A 15,523-nucleotide genomic window follows, 5' to 3' on the forward strand; every position below is an offset into this window, starting at 1 on the left:
GTTCCTGAGGTCACGGGCTTTTCCTGCAGCAGGGGTCCAGAGAGCCCCAAGCGTCGTGCTCGAGGCCAGGGCGCAGGGCGGGCTGGGGGCGGAGGGTGTGGCTGCACGGGGTCACCGGCTCCGGGGGCACCTGTTGCACAATGCGGTCCCTCACCTGGCCGTGCACAGGCTCGCCTCTGAGCATCGTGTACCCACCTTGAAAACAGGATAACGTGGGAGGAGGGTATAGCTCAGTGGTAGAACATGTGCTTAGCATGCATGAGGTCCTGGGTTCAATCCCCAGCACCTCCATCAAAAATAAATAAATAAACCTAACTACCTCCTCCCCCCAGAAAACAGGATAATGCAACGCCCGCGTTCAGGGTGGGGATCGCCAGGAACCTGGCAGACACACAGCTCAAGGCAGCTGTGAAGTTCCCGCTAAAACAGATGACATTTTAAATTCTAAAAGCCTCAGAAAATAAATGTGTATGGAGAAACTCTGAGTTTTGGACCCAGAAGAGATGCTGCCCTTGCTGGGTGGTCCCAGAGCTGGGCGCTCCAGCGGCACCCCTCATCCCCCCAGCCACCCCCCACCCCCACCCCCTGGTGTAGCCTCGGCCTGGCCCCGCCCATTCCTCACCCGCTGCCCTGAAGCCTGCCCCATCTCCGCCTGCGCTGGGGCCGTTCCCTCTGCCTGTTGCCTGCCCTCTTCCTGTTGGATGTAGCTGTCACCCTGGGCTTGACAGGATGGGAGTGTGTCCATCCCCGGGTTTTCCCTCCTGGTCGTCACAACCCTTCATGCTGGGGTTGTGTCTGTCGCCTCTGTCACTCTGCTCAGCTGGGGTCCCTTCAGTGCACGCCTTCCCCCCTGCAGGGTAAATCAGCCATCCTCTCCTTGACCACCGGCGGCACGGCTGAGATGTACTCGAAAACTGGAGTCAGCGGAGACGTCCGATACTTCCTGTGGCCCCTCCAGGTACCCCAGCCCCTTGGCCCCACCCTCCCCAAGGTATAAAGTGAGATGTGACTTAGGCCTGAAAGCCAGGCCGTTTTGACGTGCCCCCCTCCAGATAGAGGAAATGGTACCCTCTCGCCTCCTTGATGCTTTACTGAGCAGCACTGAAATGCTGGCGGATGAGGACACACGTTATAACGACAGCTTTGATCTTATGTGGACGGAGGCCAAGCCCACCTGGCTGGCTGGCCCCTGCCGGGGTAAACAGAAGCCCCCAGGTGGCGCTAGGTGTCGAGAGCTGGGGGCGTAGAGCCACCCACACCCTGGCTGTGCTGCCTGAAGGCAACCTTGCCCCCGAACCCTAGCCAGAGGCGCCCCGGGCCACATCTGCACAGACTCACGCCCACCCCATCCCCAGAGCCCACCCCTGACTCAAGGGGCCCAGGACTCAGCCCCTGGCCTGGGGTGGCGGGGTGGGGTGGTGCCAAGGTCTGCTGTCTGCAGAGGGAAGCGGCGGGCGCTGGGCCAGCAAAGTGGACAGCCCCGGCTGGGCCGCCATTTCCAGTACGGAAGTCCCAGCAGACCCGGAAACCTGCCTGGGGACCGCTCATCCAGGTTGTTGAGAGGGACCTGCGTCCAGCGGGGAGGAGGTCGTTGTCGCCTTTAAATGGGCTTTAAAAATGCAGACAGTGGGTTGGGTTCCACCCGCCCACCCACCCTGATGGGGAGGCCTGGACAGGGGTGTGGGTTTAAGGGAAGGACAGTGATATTTCTAGAAAAAAAATGTCTTCTTGGAAAGGAGACGGGTTAGCGATTCCATCAAGTGACAGCCCAGCTGCGGAGGAAGGCCACTTACAGCGTGGGCTCCCTCCCCTCGGGCCGGCGTCTCTCAGCTGTCGTTAGTCTTGCTTTTTAAAAATCTTCACCTTTTTTTTTTTGGTTTGCCAAAGTACATATTAGAAAAAAGTGAGACTGTAAAATATAAAAACAAACTGAGCCCTCTTAATCCGCCTTGGTGACAGCCGCCGTCAGTCACCGGGGGCATTTCTTCACAGGCGCGTGGCTCCTCAGTGTGTACTTTTTATTGTTTGGTTTGTTGCGTTTATTTTTTTTACATAAACGGTGCCCCACAGACACTGCTTCAGCTTTCCCACTTTTTACCTTTAACAGATACCCTGATCAGCCTTCTGTGGTTATAGCTAGGAAAACCTCCCTCTAGAATGTTCCATCACATGGTGTGCCGTAATTTGCCTCATCAGTCAGAACCGTGAACTTGGTGTCTGACTCAGCAGCAGAGATTACAGAGTGATCTCGGTTTTCAGGGTAGAACTGGAACCTGCCGGCAGGGAGCTGGGGCGCGGCGGGGGGCCGCGCGCTGAGGCCCCAGGGCAGGGGTCTGTCCCCCTCCTCCTCCCCTTTGATGGCTGAACGAGCATGCGTGCGGGCGGACCTCTGACCAGCTCTCCTCCCTTGTGGCTGCAGCACGGCGCACTGCACTTCTGTGGATTTAAAGTCCTCGCCCCTCAGATCAGTTTTGCTCCCGAATTTGCGTCGGAAGAAGAAAGAAGGGGGATGGTGGCCTCCTGGGCCGAGAGGCTGAAGACCATCTGGAAGGAAGAGCCCATCGACTGCAGGCCCCCCTGGTACTTTGGGCAGTGACGCCTGGGCCGCGGACGCACCACGTGGCGCCTCCCCCCACCCCGCCCCCGGCGGTGCAGGCCCGTGTCATTAATAAACGACCCCAGGACAAAGCAGGCGTGCCTGGTGCTGCGTGTCTGCGCCCCTGGGGCCTCCGGCCAGTCGGGCCTCGGGCGCCGCGGCTGTGCTGGTCCTCCTCTGCGGGGCCTCGGCCTCCGGCTCCTTCCGTTTTGATGCCTTCTCTTTTCTCCTATCTTTTCGTCTCCCTGTTTTCGGCCTCACGGGTCGTGCTGTTTGCGGATAGTTCTCTGGGCACAGAGCTGGATCTGTCAGGTTTCATTTTGTTTCATTTCATAACTCAAATTTCATTTCGTTTTGTTTTGTTTCATTTCATAACTCAAATTTCCACTTCTCATAGGGAAGTTTAATCTCTTCACGGCTAGTGTTAGTGCTGCGCTGGGACTGACTTCTGTGTCTTTTTTTGGCATCATGACTGTGAAGTTTTAATCGAGCAGCCACTTAGCACATCTTTAAAATCGCCGAGTGCAGGTGACGGTAACGTTTCCAAGCACTAGTCCGCAGGCGTCCTGTCGCTGCATGTGTTCAGGGAACACTGCTGAGAATGACCTGAGGTGCAGGCTTCTGTAGCGGGAGTGTCTCCCCAGAGCAGGCTGAGACTCGTCCTCTTCGGTTCTCTCGAGATCGTTCTCTCCAGACTTTGGACCTGCCTGCTTCGGATTCTCTTTTGGGCCCTGTTCTGGGGTGTCTTTTCCAGAAGCTGCTTCTTCACAATCTCCCATCTTCTGTTTTGTCGAGTATCTTTCACGTAGAGGTTCCCTAAATGCCAGGTTAGCTGCAGCTTCTCAAGCCTTCATCCTGGATGTGCTGGGATGGTCAGAAAATCCTCAGAAGGTGCTTACTTCTGAGTGTCTGTCCACAAGAAGGAGCTCCCTGATCGGCCCAGACGTTGAACACACTCCTCCCACAGCCCCTGGGGACCAGCCCCAGAGTCCACAGGGTGAAGTGTCTTTTGACGATGACGGCTCACGGGCGCTCAGAGCGCAGCAGTCCCGACTCGGCAGAGACCCTCCCTGGGGCGCCGGGACCTCTCCCCAGCCACATGCTCCCCTTCAGTGTCTGAGTCCTAGCTTCTGATTCTATCTTCACCCAAAAGTCTTGATGCAAGACCCACAGATTCCCCTTCGGTGACTGCCAGGCTGTCTCCTCTACGGTCTCCCTGGGAGTCAGGCGAGACGGAAGTGCGGAAATGCCTCCACCGTGGTGTCGGAGGCAGACCCGTCACACACACGTTTGCATTTCTGTCTGCAGACTTTCTCTTTCTCCTCTGTTTTGGATGTTTGTGGATTTGGGGTTTTCTCTGCACCATCGTGTATATTTCCAGGCGCGCCGTCTTAAAAAGCCCCGGTTAGCCCGATGTGCGAAGGTGAAACCTTCAGTGATGCTCGGGGGCCAGCCTCTTGTCCAGGGTGTCAGCCCCGAAAGATCGGCTTCTCGGCTGGGGTTCTCCCGGCTCTCGTCACCCTCGGTGTCTCCATGCAGTTCTCGGGCTCACAGCTGCTCATCGAAGCCCCTTTGCGGCCCGTGTTTCCTGCCTGGCCCGGGAGCGGGGTCCGGGCGGGCCAGGAGGTCACCGTCACCCCAAGGCCTGCCTTCTGTCCTGTGTGTCTCTTTGCCTAGTTTTCTGTGGCAGAAGTTCCCTCACGTGCCCTGGGCTGCTGCCGATCGGATTCTGTCTCCTGAGTCCCGCCGAGTTTCTGGTCCCCCTGGAGAATTCTGCCCACTGTCTCCCGGGCACCTCGGATCCAGCACGTCGTCAGCGGGGCTCGGCCTTCTCCTTCCCATGCCTCCTCACCTCAGTAAGCGGCAGGAGCCGTCGCTGGCGCTCGGGCCTGGCCCTGGGGCCCGCCACAACCTGCGTCCGGTCAGGCCGCACGCGTGGGTGAGCGGCCTCCCGCACATGCTTGTCTTGCCCACAGGCCTGAAACCCGCCTGTCCTCGTGCAGGTCATCGAAGTCCTCTTTCCCTGGGACAGCTTGGCCTTGAACACGCGGGATGTTCACCCTGGCTTCCGGGCAAAGCTGTGAGCACCCGAGGCTCGGACCCGGTTGTGTCTCGCTAGCTCCCCCGGCCCTGGGCCCCCGTTACACTGGTTTTAGAGTCTCCCCGCTGAAACACTTAGACCCACTCAGCCTCGGCAGGGTGGCAAGAGTGGATGGCAGCCTTAGAAGGTTATTCTAAGCCTTGGCGCCGTTTTTCTTAGGAGCATTTTTGGGGGCCTTTTAACATTCAGGAAGTTCTCCTTGGTTATGCAGCGTTAGGGTTTGGGTGGAAGTTGGTTAAAAAAAAAAAAGAGGAAAGAGATTTCTCTACCTGAGATCAGGAAGGTGTCACGGGTTTGGGAGCAGCTGGGAGTGTGGGAGAGGGAAGGGGCACAGGTCTGGGGGGCAGGAGAGAGGAGGCACACGAGGTTGGGGGCCCACAATGAAGGAACCATGGGGCGGCCGCACCCAGGTGGCCCTCCGTCTGCCAGAAATATGCTCGGGCTGTACTGTTCTGCCCTTAAAGGAAGGTTCTAACCCCAGATGAGACCCGACCCGAGGGCTGGAGATCACGTGGGTGTCCCCAGCACCGAGCAGTCCGCCTGTGACACCGTCTGGCAACAAGTAACAAGAGCTACACACACTCTCAGCCTTTGCCCGGACAACTCCGCTTCCAGGATGGACGTCAGGAAATGCTGCAGACAGAGCAAAAGCAGCTTGCTGAGTTAAATTTTGTTTCCTTAGGGACGCTACTTGTACAGTGAATGAGAATAGCTAACACGTATCAGATGCTGAAACCGCGCTGTGCCGGGGCTGGTATAAATTCTCCACGCGTATTGTTGGCTCACTGAATCCTCATGTCAGCCCTGGGGGCAAGTCCTCTGATGCCCCCACGTTACAGGTGGGGAAACTGAGCCAAGTTCGGTTAAGACACTTCCCAAGGACCTCAGCTCGAGAGGCTGGATGTGGGGTTTGAGCCCGAGTACCCAGTCCCTCTCTGGAAGCAGCCCGTGTGCCTGGGACCCGGGTGGTGACAGCGTCGTGGCTGCACACCGGGCTGAGACGGCAGGCGTCGTGAACGGTCATCACCGTCTGTCCTGCACCTACCCCGTTTCTTCTCGTGGCCACACCAGGCTTTCCTCTGGGAAACATGGCCTTTCCACAAGCCGTGTGGTTTCATGGGGTGATGGCTCCTCGGCGCCCAGGAGGGGCACCAGCACAGCTGACTGCGCAGTGTCCCTGCCCCAGGAAACCCGCGCCAGGCCGTGAGCTTTGAGCTCAGGGAGGAGGAGGCTTTTCCTGCTTCTGGACTTCGGGCTGTGATGTCGGGTTGGCCGGAAGCCACGATGGAGAGCTTGTCTGTCTGCAAGTGGAGCCACGCTGAGGGGACCTCGTCCAAGCCATGGAGGCGGCTTCCTATGGACATCCTTGACACCTGGACCCATCCCTGCCTGGAGCAGGATTTCATTCCTCAGGTCTCCGGTCACATAAGGCAGTAAGTACATCACCTTTTTTGCTTAAGTGGCTTTATAGCGACTGCAGGCAGAGCAGTGCTAAGCAATTCAACAAGCGGAGTTCGCGTTACATGGAAACATGAATTACTCCAGTGAAAGCAAAACAAACTGACTTTGGAGTAGGATTATGGTGACATAAAAAAACACACAGAGGTGTATAGAATTTGAACAAAGGGTGCGGTAACACATCAAATTATTTTTCTCACCAAGTGGGTTAGATAAGAAGAGGAGGACTCTGCCCCGTGGGGACCGAGGGCGGCACGGGGACCAAGGATGGCCCAGGGCCCGGGCCCAGTCCCGGTTCTGCACTGACTGACTGACCTTGAACAAGCCTTGGGCCTCAGTTTCCTCACCTGTGGAAGAAGGGGGTCAGGCCTTCCTAGTGGGCCCGCTGGTTGTGCAAGATTCCTGGGGGCCCTCAGCCCTGCGCGTTGTAGTCTTTTTCTGGAGGCCCCAGGAAGAGCTGAAATGCTGTCTGCGGTGCCCCTGGCTGGGGCCAGTCCTGACTTGGCTTGTGGACACTGGTAGGTCCGATTCCTGTTTGCCTCCCACTATCTCTTCCTGTAAAGTGGGATGGGTGCTTTGAAGTGTAAACGCATTCAGTCATCAGCTTTATTAAAATGTGCTGAGGACTGAGTTTCTAGGGAATCAGATCGTGTGTCACTTGAACCCCTGCGTCACTAATGGAACGGCTGTATTTTGTGCAGATTTCTCCCAGCACGAGCTGGTAGCCTGTAAGATTTTACTATCATCTCCATTTTACACCTGGGTAAACTGAGCCCCTCAGAGTTACAGGAACTTGGCCAGGGCCCCCCTGCTTCCTGTGGCAGAGCTGAGGCTCACACCAAGGCAGCCTTTTCCAGAGTTTGTGCTCAGAACCACTGAGGCCCATGAAGCCGTTGGTGGGGGGCTGCACTGAACAGAGGCTGTTTTGAGGAATGACCCTCCATGACCCCACAGGGGCGCTCACAGCGGGAAGAGGAGAAGCCTGAGTGAGGCCCCCCACTCGGCAAGGGCTGAATGTTTTGTGGGTCAAGGATGTTCTGCAGCATTTCTGAGGTTGAAAACCCCACTGAGACGTTCACTTCCTGCTCTCTGCAGACGAGATTTCTCAGAAGCCTGCCTGTGGCAAAATTCCAGAGGCCAGACAAGCCACAACAAACACACTTCTAAGTGCATTGCTCAGGTCATAAGAAGCAAGGGGAAATGGCAGGGCATATCCCAGCCTGTCCTCTCCTGACCCCGAACCTTGCCCCATAGCAACAGAAACCTCATGAGTTGCTGACGGCAGAATGATAAGGAATGCAGAAATCAAGCTGCCTCAGGGGCCATGTGCTGGTATCAGTGCACTGTGTTATCAGTACTCTGAGTGATCAACACTCCAGCAGAGAGGGGCACGACCAGACCTTGCGGGAGTGGGTTTGCAGAAAGGAGCCGCTGGTACCCCCGCAATGTTCGAAGCGGCGACGCCGACCCGGGGTCCACGCGCAGCGAGATGAGCCCCTGAACCCCTGACGAGAGGCGCAGCCGAGCTCACGGGCCTCGGACGGACCTCCGGCGTCCCTAGACCAGGGCCTGGAGGCCAGCCCCTCCGGCCCGGCAGCTGGCGTGTACCGGTTCTGTCCGCCGCTCTGGGGTCTCCGGGCGTCTGGCGCGGACGCCTGAACGGAGCGCGCGCGGCCGCGGTAGCCAGTGAGGCGCGCGCGCAAGGGCTTCGCGTGAGTGCGCGGCCCTGCGCGGCGTCCTCCCCTCCTCTCTTCCACCCCAACTACAGTAGGTGGGAAAAAAAGACAGCAGATCAGAGGTGCATCAGCCTGAGAGAAAAAATGCCTGGCGTCGAGCACAGCCCGCAAAGCTGCTCCTGGGAAGCGCTGCCCAGGAGGCGCCCCTCGCAGCTCGCCTGACGCGTCGCGCTTCACGGCCGCGGGCGGGGACCCGGGCCGCGCGACTCAGCGAAACCGGAGCCGGAGCTTTGCGCTCCTCTCGTGCTGGTCCCCCGGCCCCTGGGTCCCGTGACGGCAGCGCGGAGGCCCGTCGCCGACGCCTTCCCACGCAGAGGTCGCCTTCCCGGCCGCCGGCCGCAGAGGAACGGGGCGTCACTGCTCTCAAAGGAAGCGGCGGCCGCCCTGCCGTCCCTGGGGAGGGACGTCAGCCCGTCCGCGGAGGGTGCCCGCTGCAAACCCAAGTGAGGAGGCGCGGGCCCGCTCGGCACGCCCGGCAGGAGCTCGCGGAGAGCCAGGGCCTGGCGCGGGTGCCTGTCCCAACTGCAAAGTGAGAACTGGGCAGAAAGCACGAAAAGGTGTTTTGCCAATGTGGCGATGTTCTCTTTAGCCGCGTTCTCTGCACTTGTCATCCGAGTGTGTATTTATGTGCGCGTGGAAGTAAATTCACACGCGAGGACCGGGCGGCGAGCACTGTCGGATGTCGGTTCTCAGAGAACCAGGGAAGGGAATTCGCCCCTCCTCCTGCCGCTCCATCCCCGCTTCTCTCCTTTGTCAGAGGTGCCCCCAGGTTGTCCCTGTCCTCCCTACAGACCACAGAGAGTACGCACCCGGCTCTGAGTGTCCCATGTGGCAGCGGTGGCGCTGCACCTGTCGGCGGGGGGCCCACGGGAGGGAGCTCCAGCTCTGGGATGTCCACATCATTCATCTATGAATAATGATACTTTTGTTTCTTCTTTTACAACTCTTGTGCTTTTTTTTTTTTTGGCTTTTTGTGTTTTTAGGGAAACCTTCTATACAATAGATGGACATGCTTATCTTGTTATTGATGTCAACGTGAAAGCTTTTAAGGATACAGCATTAGTATGATGAATTGTTCAATTTATCCATTATTTTATGCATATATTGAGATAACCGTGTTTTTAACTGTAATCTGTTGATGTAGTAAATTTCAGCGATTGCTCTCCTGATCTTAAACGAGCCTTGCTTTCCTGGGAAACCTGGCCATTGTGTGTTACCTTCTTTACATCCCCATGAATTCTGTTTGCTAACAGCATAATGGTAAACGTAGCTAGAATACAATTCAGAATTACTTGGCATTCAAAGAGCCAGAAAAATCTCAACTTGGCATGGGAAAAGAAAGTCAAGAGGTGCTAACACCAAGATGACACAGATGTGGGGGTGATCGGACAGAGGCGTCACAGCAGCTCCAATTATAAAAATGCTCCCGTGATCAAGCATTGCTGTGAAGCTCCGGGTCTTATTTAAATTCCATGGAGAAAGTTGTTATTTTTGTTTCAGCAGGTAATCAGCCTGGTTAGGCTCTGGCTATGGTTCCCGGTCAGCTCATCTTTCTCAGCCTCTGTGGTGCGGCTTGGATCCGCTGCCAGTGGTCGCCACCCAGTGGCCGGTCTGGGACCTGAGCGGTTCCCGGTTCTCAGTCCGCAGTCTGGAGGCTGGAGTCAAACCTACAGTTGTAATTAGGTTTGTTTGTTTGTTTATTTATTTATTTTTAGATAGAGGAGGGACTGGGGATTGAACCCAGGACCTCGTACATGCTAAGCATGTGCTCTACCATGTGAGCTACACCCTCCCTAACAAGACACAAATTACTGCTATAATGAAAAGAGGGGATATCACTACAAACCTGCAGACATTAAAAAGCCAATAAGCCACTAAAATAATTGTATGAACATCTCTATACACATAAGCTTTAAATGAAATGGACCAATTCCTTGAAAACTGCAAACCGCTAAGATGTGGACATGGACTTTGGTTGGTTCATGAATTGTAGCAGATGCACCACACTGACGCGAGGTGATGGGAGGGACTGTGTCCGAGGGGGTCTGGAACTGTGCTGCCTGTTCAGTTTTTCTGTAAACCTGAACTGTTCTTAAAATGGTCTGTTAGTTTTTTAAATGCTGAAAGTCATCAGCTAGCTGGCTGGTGCGGGTCTGCTCCCTCCGCTCCTCTCTCTAGTTGGCCTGTGTCTATCCCTTTGCTGTTCCACACTGTACTCATTAGTGTCTTAAAGTTGGGCCATGTGGATCCAAATGTGTCTTTTTCAAAATGATTAACCACTCTAGCCTCTTCAGCTTTTTCCTGATCTCTTCTTTTTTTTTTTTTTTTCAGTTCCAGGATCCCATCCATGAAACCATGTTAAATTCAGTTCTCATGTCTTCTTAGCCTTCTCTCATCTGTGAGGTTTCTCAGAGACTCGTGTTTTTGACAACTTTGACGGTTTTGAAGAATACTGGTGAGGTACATTGTAGGGTGTCCCTCTAATGAATGTGCCCGAATTTTTCTCATGGTTAGACTGCAGTTATGGGTCTCGGGGGGAAGATTGCAGAGGGGAAGTGCCATTTTCAGGACACCCCAGCCAGGGTACGTGCTGTCAATGTGATTTATGAGTGTCGGCGTTGAGCTTGATCTGGCCAGCAGCTGAAACAGCTGTGTCCTCTCTCCCCCTTTGCCTGCTGTGTTATTTGGGGAGAAGTCCCTTTGTGGCGCCCACACTTAAAGAGCAGGAGTTACGCTCCCCGTCTTTAGACTGGAATATCTACATGATTTATTTGGAATTCTTCTGCATAGATTTACTTCTTCCCCACTTACTTATTTATTCAGTCATTTGCCTGTGTCAGTGTGCACTCATGGACATTGTTTTACACTTCAGGCTATAATCTATTGCTACTTTACACAATTATCTTGCTCAGCTTTGTTCCATTGGAAACGCCTTTAGAAACCAAGATCTGGCCGCCAGGTGCGCTCGCTGCCACTGAATGGTGTGAGGTCCTCCAGGCTCCCTCAACTGACAGAGCAAGGAACTGTCTGTGTGCACACCAACCCATGTATATACGTACGTCTATAAATATTTCTGTGAGTAGCCATCTGTATCTACACGAAGTGCTTACCATCTTCCACGCTGTCCCAGCCCCGCTGTCCCTTCCTTCCCTTTCTTACCTGTAAATGTCCGCGTGACTGAGGTCAGCCCCTTTCCCCCTCCACGCTCCGCAGTGAGCTTGTTTTATACTTTGGAAGTACAGTTAGACTCTCTTGCCACGGTCTGCATTTTTTCCTTGGATCTCCTGACCTCCTAAATTATTCTTTAAAAAAGTTTGCATTCATTAAGGTTCACTCTGTGTGTGGTAAAGGTCTGTGGGTTTTGACAAATATCTGATGTTACGTATCCACCATTACAGAGTCACCCAGAACAGCTTCACTGTGCTGAAGCTCCCTGCGTTTCCCCTGCTCGTCCTTCCCCCTCTATACCCACGCCTTTGGCCACCACTGATCTTTTTACTGTATGTATAGTTTTGCCTTTTCCAAAATGTCGTATACTTGGAATCCAACAATATGTAGCCTTTCAGACTGGCTTCTTTTACTGAGAAATATGCATTTAAGGGTCCTCCATGTGTTTCTGTGGCATTTCTCCTTATTACTGAATAATACTCCATTGCATGGGTGTACTGTAGTTTATCCTTCACCTATTAAAGGACATCCTGGTTGCTTCCAGTTTTTAGCAATTATGAATAAAGCTGTTATAAGCATCAATGTTCAGGTTTTTGTGTGGGCATGAGTTTTCAGTTCATTTGGGTAAATACGTAGGAGTGCAATCAGTGGGTCACAGGCAAGACAGTGCTTAGGTTTTTAAGAAACTGCCCAGCTTTCTTCCACAGCGGCTGTACCGTTTTACATTCCCACCAGCAAAGAAAAAGTTACTTATTTTTCAGTATCCTCTCCAGCAATTGGTATGGCCAGTTTTTTTGTTTGTTTAGCCATTCTGATAGGTGTGTAGTGATGACTACAATAAGCGAGCAACTCGTTGTTTTAGTTTGCAGTTCCCTAATAACAAATGATGTTAAGCACCTTTTCATATGTTTATTTGCCATCTTTGGTGAGGTGTCCAGATAGTTTGCCATTTTTAATAGGGTCGTTTGTTTTTGTATTGTTGAGCTTTAAAGTTTTTTTTTTAATATTTGAATACAAATCCTCTATCAGATATTTGCTTTGCAAACATTTTCTCCCAGTATGTGAAGTCTGTTTTCATTCTCTTACTAGTTTCTTCCCAGAGCAAAAGTTTTTCATTTTAATAAAGTCTAACTCGTCAATTTTTCTATTGTAGATCATGCTTTTGGTGTCATATCTAGAAACTCATCACCAAATCCAAGGTCACCTAGATTTTCTGTTATGTTTTCTATAGAAGTTTCATAGTTTTGCATTTCAAATTTATGTCTATGATTAATTTTTAGTTAGTTTTTGTGGAACGTAAAAGGTCTGTGTGTAGATTTCCTTTTTTGCATATGATGTCTAATTATTCCAGTACCATTTGTTGCAAAGACTACCATTCTTCTATTGAATTGCCTTTGCTCCTTTGTCAAAGCTTAGTCTGTTGTAGATGTGTGGCTCCTCTGGGTGTTCCATTCTGTTCCATTGATCTATGTGTCTCTCTTTCGCCAGCACCGTACTGTCTTGATCTTTGTAGCTCTGTACTTTTGAAGGCAGCTGATGTCAGTCCTCCAAGTTTGTTCTCCTCCAGTATTGTGTTGGCTGTTCGGAGTTTCTTGCCTTTCCACATAAACATAGAATCAGCTTGTCTATGTCCCCAAAATAGCTTGCTGGCATTTTCATTGGCATTACATTGAACCTATAGATGAGTGGGGAAGAACTGACATCTTAACAATATTTATTCTTCCAACCATGAATTTGGAATATCTTTCCATCTATTTAGGTCTTCTTTGATTTCATTCATCAGAATTTTGTAGTTTTCCAAACTTAAACCCTATGCATGTTTTGTTAGATTTATACCTATTTCATTTGCTAATACAAATGCTAATACAAATGGTGTTGGTTTAAGTTTCAGCTGTTCATTGCTGGAATAAAGGAAACTGATTGACTTTTGTGTGTTAACCTTGTGTCCTGCAACCTTCCTAAAATTACTAATTAGCTCAAGGAGGGTTTTCTGTCTGTTTTGCTAATTCTTTGGGATATTCTACAAACAGAATCATGTCATCTGTGAACAAAGGTGATTTTATTTCTCCCTTCCCAATCTGTATATTTTGTATTTTCTTTTCTTGTCTTATTGCACTAGCTAAGACTTCCAGTACAATGTTGAGTAGGAGTGGCGAGACAAGATTTGCCTTGGTCCTGTTCTTAAGGGAAAAGCATTCAGTTTCTCACCATTAAGTGTGATGTCACCTGCAGGATTCTGTAGGTGCCCTTAATCAAGTTAAGGAAGTCCCCCTCCGTTCCTAGTTTGCTGAGAACTTACCACGAATTGGTGTTAGATTTTCTCAAATGCTGTTCTGCATCAACTGATATGATCTTTAGCTTATTGATGTGGTGGGTTACGTTAATTGATTTTCTAATCTGAACCAGCCATGCATGCCTGGACTACGTCCCAATTGATCATGCTATATGATTCTTTGTATACATTGTTGGATTGGGATTTGTGAATATTTTGTTGATTGTTTTCATATTTATGTTTATAAGAAATACTATTGTTTTCTTGCAATGTCTTCATCTGATTTTGGTAATGCTGGTCTCATAAAATGAGTTAGGAAGTAATCTTCCTGCTTCTGGTTTCTGGAGATTGTGGAGAATTGGTACCATTTCTTTTTCAAATGGAACTCATCAGTGAAACCGTCTGGACCTAGTGGCTTGTCTTATGTAAGATCATTACTTTTTCAAATTCTATAATAGTTGTAGGCCTACTCAGATTCCCTACTTTTTTGTAAGTTTCAGTAGTTTGTGTCTTTCAAGGAACTGGTCATCATCTGAGTTATTAAGTTTTGGGGCATAGGGTTGTTCATAGTGTTTTTTTAATTTCCTTTTTAACGTCCACAAAATCAGCAGTGATGGCCTCTCCTTGAATTCTGAAACTAATTTGTGACTTCCCTCGTTTTCCCTTGGTTAGCTTAGTTGGAGGTCTACCAATTTGATGATCTTTTCAAAGAACAGGATTTTGATTTCATTGATTTTCTCTGATGATTTCCTGATTTCAGTGTCATTAGTTTTACCTCTAATTTTTATCATTTCTCTTTCTCATCTAGCTTTAGCCTAACATTGCTCTTCTGTCTCTAGGTCACTAATGTGGAAGAACATCATTATTGATCTTAGGTCTTTTTTATTTTCTAATACTTGCATTTAATGCCATAAGTTTCCCTCTATGCACTGCTTTTACTGCATCCCACAAATTTTGATGTTTTATTTTATTCAGTCAAAATATTTAAAAAATTCTACTGAGACTTCTTTTTTTTGACTCGTTGTTATTTAGATGTGGATTCTTTAAGCTCCAAATATACTGAGATTTTTCCAGCTTTCTGTTTTTTGTTTATATTTTAATTCTCCTATGATCTAAGGACATACTTGGTATTGTTTCTATTATTTAAATGTGTTAAGATACTTATTATGGCCTAGAATATGGTCTATCTGGGTAAATGTTCCATGTGATCTTGAGAAGACTGTGTATTCTACTGTTTTGGGGTAAAATGTCAGTGAGATCCAGTTAATTATAGTACTGGTCAGTTCAGATAAATTCTTACTGATATTTCTGCCTGCTGAATCCATCAGTTACTGAAGGAGGAGTCCTGAAACTTCAGGCCACAATAGTGGAACTGTCTGTTTCTCCTCGAAGTTCTGTCAATGGTTCTTCACACACTTTGAGCCTCTGGTGTTAGATGCATGTACATCAAGGCTCTTTTCATCGTCTTGGAGAACTGACCCCTTTATCACTATGTGATTCCCCTCTTTATCATTGATCCTGGCTCTAAAGTCTGCTTGGCCTGGAATTAATATAGCTGTTTCAGCTTGTTTTGTTTTGTGTTGATTACTGTTAGCATGGTGTGTCTTTCTCCATCCTTTTGCTTTTAACCCATCTGTGCTTTTGTATTTGAAGTGAGGTTCTAGTAGACAGCATATAGTTGGGCCTTGTTTTATTCTGCACCTGATAGTCTTTGTCTGTTATTCAGTATATTTAGATCAATTAATGTTAAGCGATTATTGAGAGAGTTAATTGAGACCTGCCATGTCTGTAACTACTTTTTGTTGCACTTGTTCTTTGTCTCTCTCTTTTTTTAAAACTCCCCCTCTTTTTATGCATTCTCTGGGTTGAACTGAGCATTTCATTTTTCCATTTTACTCTTCTTGGTATATCAATTATACTTCTTTTAAAAATTACTTTAGTGGTTGCCCTAGAGTTTGCAATACACATTCATGACAAATCTAAATCTGCTTTCAAATGGCATTATACTGCTTCCCAGCCAGTGCAGGTACCTTATGGTGGAGTATCCGTAAGTCTCCCCGCCATCCCTGGGCACACCGCTGTCATTCCTCTCACCTATGCATACGCTCCATCACTGAACGTATTGTTACTGTTCTTACTTTGAACACTTACTTATTATATTAAGAATAATAAAATGTTTTATTTTACCTTCA

General features: G+C 50.2%; 1 protein-coding gene across 9 annotated transcripts in view; it reads left to right on the forward strand.

Annotated features, from left to right (window-relative positions):
* NQO2 (N-ribosyldihydronicotinamide:quinone dehydrogenase 2) overlaps nt 1–15,523 on the forward strand; it is a 37,105-nt gene extending 21,582 nt beyond the window's left edge. For 4 of the 9 annotated variants that reach the window (XM_045505627.2, XM_074348028.1, XM_074348027.1 and 1 more), the window contains 3 exons: nt 857–958; nt 9,392–9,574; nt 10,223–15,523. In XM_045505627.2, the coding sequence (XP_045361583.2) occupies nt 857–958; nt 9,392–9,574 (285 nt within the window). In that variant the 3' untranslated portion in view covers nt 10,223–15,523. The other 5 variants (XR_012500891.1, XM_074348029.1, XM_074348026.1 and 2 more) reach the window with 5 other exon arrangements.

Source organism: Camelus bactrianus, chromosome 20 (assembly GCF_048773025.1).
Source record: "Camelus bactrianus isolate YW-2024 breed Bactrian camel chromosome 20, ASM4877302v1, whole genome shotgun sequence".
NCBI lineage: Eukaryota > Metazoa > Chordata > Mammalia > Artiodactyla > Camelidae > Camelus > Camelus bactrianus.